The sequence below is a fragment of the Citrus clementina genome, unplaced genomic scaffold (genome assembly GCF_000493195.1).
Source record: "Citrus clementina cultivar Clemenules unplaced genomic scaffold, Citrus_clementina_v1.0 scaffold_5, whole genome shotgun sequence".
Taxonomy (NCBI): domain Eukaryota; kingdom Viridiplantae; phylum Streptophyta; class Magnoliopsida; order Sapindales; family Rutaceae; genus Citrus; species Citrus x clementina.
In genome coordinates, this window is record NW_006262201.1 from 22,325,227 (window position 1) to 22,331,118 (window position 5,892).

At 30.0% G+C, this 5,892-nt stretch overlaps 1 protein-coding gene across 1 annotated transcript in view; it reads left to right on the forward strand.

The window, feature by feature from the left end:
- The first annotated feature begins 4,333 nt into the window (after positions 1-4,333).
- Positions 4,334-5,892, forward strand: part of LOC18041991 (BRASSINOSTEROID INSENSITIVE 1-associated receptor kinase 1) — a 9,891-nt gene continuing 8,332 nt past the window's right edge. Inside the window, exons 1-3 of the mRNA XM_006432408.2 lie at positions 4,334-4,745; positions 5,282-5,414; positions 5,511-5,582. Coding sequence (XP_006432471.2) covers positions 4,658-4,745; positions 5,282-5,414; positions 5,511-5,582 — 293 coding nt within the window. The 5' untranslated portion in view covers positions 4,334-4,657. The remainder of the gene's footprint in view (positions 4,746-5,281; positions 5,415-5,510; positions 5,583-5,892) is intronic.

Below are 5,892 nucleotides of genomic sequence, written 5' to 3' on the forward strand. Positions count from 1 at the left end.
AATATAATATTGTTATATTTATTTTAAAAATAATAGTACTATATTTATTTAATATTAATAATTAATAATAATAAATAGTTTATTCTAAGAAAATATTAATTTTGTACTAAATAATATTATATTATTATTTTATATAATAATAAATTTAATATAATTATATTAAATAAAATAATGTTTCATTTTATATTAAAATTAAAATTAATAAAAAAATTGTGATGTTCATAATTAAGAATATTAATAATTATTATAAATTTACAAATATAATAAAATAAATATTTATTCATTAAATATATTTTTTATTAGCTTTGTAATTAAAAATTATAATTCTTTAAATAAGGGTAAAATTGTAATTAGAAACTATTTACTCCCAATTCAAGACAAAGTAAACACATAAATTAGATTTTGATTTTCATTCCATACTTCCATTCCAATGTAAGTAAACAACTTACTCCCACTCTCATTCCACACTCCCAATCCTAGGATTCCCACTTCTCAGGATTCCCACTCCAATCCAAAAAGTAAACGCTACCTTAATTGAGAATGAAGGATTGTTTTAAGTAAAAAAATGTGTTTTAATGGTGATGAGATGGTAAGGACGGCTACTTTAGGATATTTTGAGATTAAAGAAACATAAACTAAGTTTTTTGTTCATGAAGAAGAGCTTTTCTTAAATAAGGAGGATGGATGAGGCTACTATTTAAGGATATTCAGACTACTAAACGATTGCTAGGTTGCTAGTGAATGCATAAAAGTATGTTGCGATGATGATTGAGCTCAGTTGAAGGATGATCTAGGAATAGTGTACGGGATGCTCTATTTACAAGTTTTGAGGGTAAACCTCAATGACAAGGCTTAGGAATCTCACTTCTAGAATATAGCATGAATCCCTTGTGCTACAAGGTAAGGTTTTGAGGATTCATTCCTATTTTACAGATGGGAAGGAGTGCTTTCCTTTCTTGGTTAGGATTCTAACATATGTATTGTAAATAAGGACTCTTGGTAGCCAAGCATCTATCTTGTAGGGGTAGCAAATGACTTGGGCTGAAATTAGGGTTTCACAAGTTTTCTAGATATTTCATAGGCTTTGGTGAGAGTTAGCCATCGGATCAAAAACTTTAATCTTGCTGCAAACTCAATTGTGGGCATTAGGCACTATTTGGTCCTTTATGGACTTTCTATGGTTATTGGTTCTCCATTAGTCCATTCCATAAGACAGTTCTTTATGGGCCAGGTTTCCTAAGTGGGTTTGGCAAAGGATTTAGTACGAATTGGGTCATTTTTTGATGCAATCGTGTCTTTTAAATCACAGCTAACAATGGTTGCCCTAGCATAGTCACTTGTTTCCTCTATGGAATACAAACTTAATGGATTGGGCTAAGTCTTTGGACCAGTGTCGATTTTTTAGGTATCTTTTAAATTTGGGGTAAATATTGTGATATTCTCATAATTTAGTGAAATAATTATGAAAACTCTTTTTTTTTTTTTTAAATAGTGACACAAAATCTTTTTAGGATAAGTATATCCTTTAACTATAGTGATCCAATTTTATTTCATTTGGATAAAATTATTCAAAAAAATTAAAGTTTTCTATTCATTCCTAAAAACGAGTGGTTCTTTGTGACCATTGATTTTTGTTAGACGAGAAAAATGTATGATATTCTTCTCCCCCCCCCAAGATAAGAGTAATAATTAAATAATTCCATTAACTCTCTTGTAGTTTTGTTATAAAAAAATATACGTCGATTTATTTTTATATACTATGATCATCCTTATATTTTTCAACTGAATGATAAATAAAAATTATCAGACAATTTAACCAAATAACTTTTCACTGATCTATTTTATATGATTATAATGAAAAAAAAAAGGCATAGACCATCATTCTTTTTCAAAATTAATGAAGAAAGGGATGGCATCGATTGTATTAACACTTATTGTATGTTAGGAGTTGAATGTTCTTTGTTACTTTTTCTTTTCCCCCATTTATTTTAAGGACATAAAGGGCCATGATTTGTTGACTGAGAAAGAGACAAAGGACATGTAAAAATCAATTGAACAATTTGAAAATAAGATTAGAATTTTCAGAGTTTAATTAGCGGAAAGAAAGAGAGCTCTATGAGGCGTGCGTGCGTGTTTGACCCGGTTCTTTTTCATGTACTTGAATTTCAATTCTGGCATATTTATTGTTAAATTCTTATATAAATCACAAAAACAAAATGCAATAAGTGGTAGTAGTAATCTTTGACTCCCTAAGGTTTTATATTTTGTTGTATTGAAGTGTAGTTGTCAAATTATATTAAGAGGTCCTTGATCAATCCCTATGTTATAAAATAAATTATTCTTTTAAAAAGTGAATATTGTGTAGCTGGATTTTTTTTAACTCGTAAACCTTTTCTTTTCACCTATTTTCTCACTATATCAGCTGCTTAAAAATTTTAAGTTAAATATGTTTTCTTTATACCCCATTTATGACTGAAAATATTCCTGCAACTTTTTATACAACGACTGTTACTCTCATCCTTTCTTTCTCTTTCTTATCATGGAGTCTTTAGATTCAAAATTTGTGGAAAATAGCAAAGCAAAGGCAGGTAATTATAAATGTTAAAAAAAATCTTTAAATACAAAATCTCAATTTAATGGACACTATATTTTGTTTGGTCAAATATATTTGTTCCATAATACAAATCAAAACACTTATGTATACAGTGAACCATGAAGATTTTTACTTTTGTAATGCAAATTAAGATGCAATCTTACTATTCTTATGATCATCATAATATATTATATCATGCGAATTCATCATATCTCAAAAGTAGGGCTATGATTGTAAAAATATCGTTTAAGGAAAAACGTGATGTAATTGCTCAATTTTTTTTTCCTCTTGTTGAAACTTGGTTAAGGATATTCATCGAACTCCCTAAAAGAACATCTTGGTGTCTTATTCTATAACTTACTTTTAAAAGTAGCCACCTTCTTAATTGGTTGGATTCGGTGGTTAAGGAATGTAATGGAATATTATATCTTCTTCTAAACAACAACGAGTAATTAATCAAGTCTGAAAACGGGTTTTTCAACAAGCTTTTCAAGGAGGCTCAGAACTCTGGATAGTTGTTTGAATGAAGAGTTACACTCAGGTAACATTAGTGCCAATATTGACATATTTAGGGCGATAAAGGAAATAACTAATTAGTCTTTCATTTTGAAATGGGGTACTACAATTGACTACCACATCATCTCCATACAAAATCGCATATTAATAAAATTTTAAATTTGTTCATTAAATGTTGACTCCATATATACAAATATAAATTCATATCTAACAAGAAAAACTCACGAGTCATTGTTTTATCATCAACAATGAAACAATGACTATGCTATAACGATTTTGGTGATATTAGATTTCAAATTTCTTGATGTATAGAATGCCAATGATGAAATTAAGAAAACAACATAATGGAAATGCATCTGCATTCCAAAATCTACAGCCAAACACTGGAAACTCACCGTCAAATGATAACGAGTACTTATGGAATATCACCACCTATAGTAATAGTTGTATACCAAAACTGACAAGACTAGGCTTGGTAATAGGTTGGGTCGAGCTTGAGCCATGCTAAGCCCTATCCCTTAAAATGTTTGACCCTTCAAATTAAGAGAGTTATAACCTGACTGAGGCTTTATTTGAGCCTAGCTGTAATTTTTTTTTACTTTTTTATTTTATTTTATTATAATGTGACTTCTATTGGTCATTCTTTATTAATAATATTATTTTATTTTTGTTCTATTTTTATGTTGAATTTGGTTGCAAAGAATTTAATAAATTATTTTTAATTTAACGTTAACAACAATATAACATGCAACAGTCTAACTAATTTCATAAATTAATCAAACTAAAAAATAGTAAATAAATAAAGTATAAAAAAGCTAAATTAATAAAAAATAGAGATAAATATACTTAAAAGTATAGTTGTGACCACTTATGTGGTATGAGTTTTAATAATTTTTAAGGGCTGTATTTTTTATTTTAAAAATCAATTTAAGAATCAAGAGTCGGATTAGGAATTTTTGATAAGGTCTTGATCTTGACCCAAATATAATCAGATACTAATTTTTTGAGTCTTACCCTAACCCTTGGCCCTTTAAATTTGAGCAAAGCCTTAAAATTTAAGATTAACCTAAACTTGAGATTGGCGTTTTTGCCATCCCAAGACTAGGCTATGAATATGACCATGAGGGATCAGATTCAGGGGTTTGTTTAAGAAGTACATACTTATTTGTTACAAAGCAATAAATCAAGGAGTTGCGAGTTATAAACCCGAAGAAATGTCTTTATTCTGAGTTTCTGACACACGTTGGCTCGTGGACTTTGGGTGCCCACTTTGACTAAGGTGGTAATACAATAGAATACTGAAAAATTTCGTTGTCTTGGACTTGAGACCAATTACCAACCAAAACTCAAATTCATTTCATCTCTTTTCGCGATTCCAATCCAATCTCGTCACTTAGCAAAGCGATTACTGTTTCGCTGGATAAACAAAGAATCTTTCTGTTCTGCCAATTATTGTTTCAAGTAAATTGATGAGTCAAAGGGGTTCTTGATTTCAATTTTTTATTGTATTGATGGCGAATTTGGAATTCTAGCTTGACTCAAATTGAAATGGGAAAATTGGAGCGCGTGGTTTGGGCTTTTTTTGTGTCAATTTTGTTTTTTGATTTGTTGTTGAGAGTTGCTTCGAATGCTGAAGGTATGTAATATCATTTAATGTTTTATTTTCTGTATTTTTTTTGGTGATTTAGTTCTGTTGACTTTGGATGCTCGATCTTTGTTTCTCTATTACTGTTGCTAAATCAAACTATCTCGTTCTTTGTTTCTCTATTATTGTTGCTAAATCAAACTTACAAGTTGCCAAGAATAGAAAAAAATGTTTTTCATAGTAGAAAAAACCAAAAAAAAAAAAAAAAGAAAATTGAAAAACCCCAACTCACAATCCGAGTTTATGGATTTTCAGTTAATGGGTTGACTTGGATTCTGAGATTAGTTCGTATTGCAAGATGTTCCCTCTTCGAATGCCTTTACGATCACCAATTGAAACTTAAAATTGGTTATAAGCTCTGACTATTTCTATATTTTGATGGCTAATTGGTTTAACTGAATAGCATAAACAGCTGGTCTTTTGTAATGAAGCGAGTTATGATCAAAGATCGGATATTTCATGTCTATTATTTGATATTTCTAATATTTGAGACCAGCACCTGACCATTGTTTTATTTTGGAAAACAGGTGACGCTTTGAATGCATTGAAGACCAATTTAGCTGATCCTAACAATGTTCTACAGAGTTGGGATGCCACCCTTGTCAACCCGTGCACATGGTTTCATGTTACTTGCAATAGTGAAAATAGTGTTACAAGAGTGTATGCTTCTTTGTGGCTTTCTATTTGGAATTTAATATATTACCATGTATTCTATTTCATGCTGGATAGATAACCATGTTTTCTGTTTTTCTCTAGTGATCTTGGCAATGCAAATCTATCTGGTCAACTGGTTTCACAGCTTGGTCAACTAACAAATTTGCAGTATTTGTAAGTCAATCCATTTTACGTCATGAAGTTTGTCTGAATGTCTTTGCCTATGCATGTTTTATTGCCTCTTCTGTTCTAATAATTTATTTCCTGTTGGTTCTTTAGTTGTAGTTTTGGTACTTATAGTTAACCAAGCTTATTGTTATTTCCCATGTTGATGTCAAGATTCTTCCTATGACTGAATTGAAACAGTTCTCGTAGTTACACTTTAAAAATATTCAGTTAGAGCAGTATTTGTAGCGCAATGAGGTTACCATTTCAAGATGCTTCATAATCATCATGGTTGGGCATTAGTCGAGGAAGAATGTTT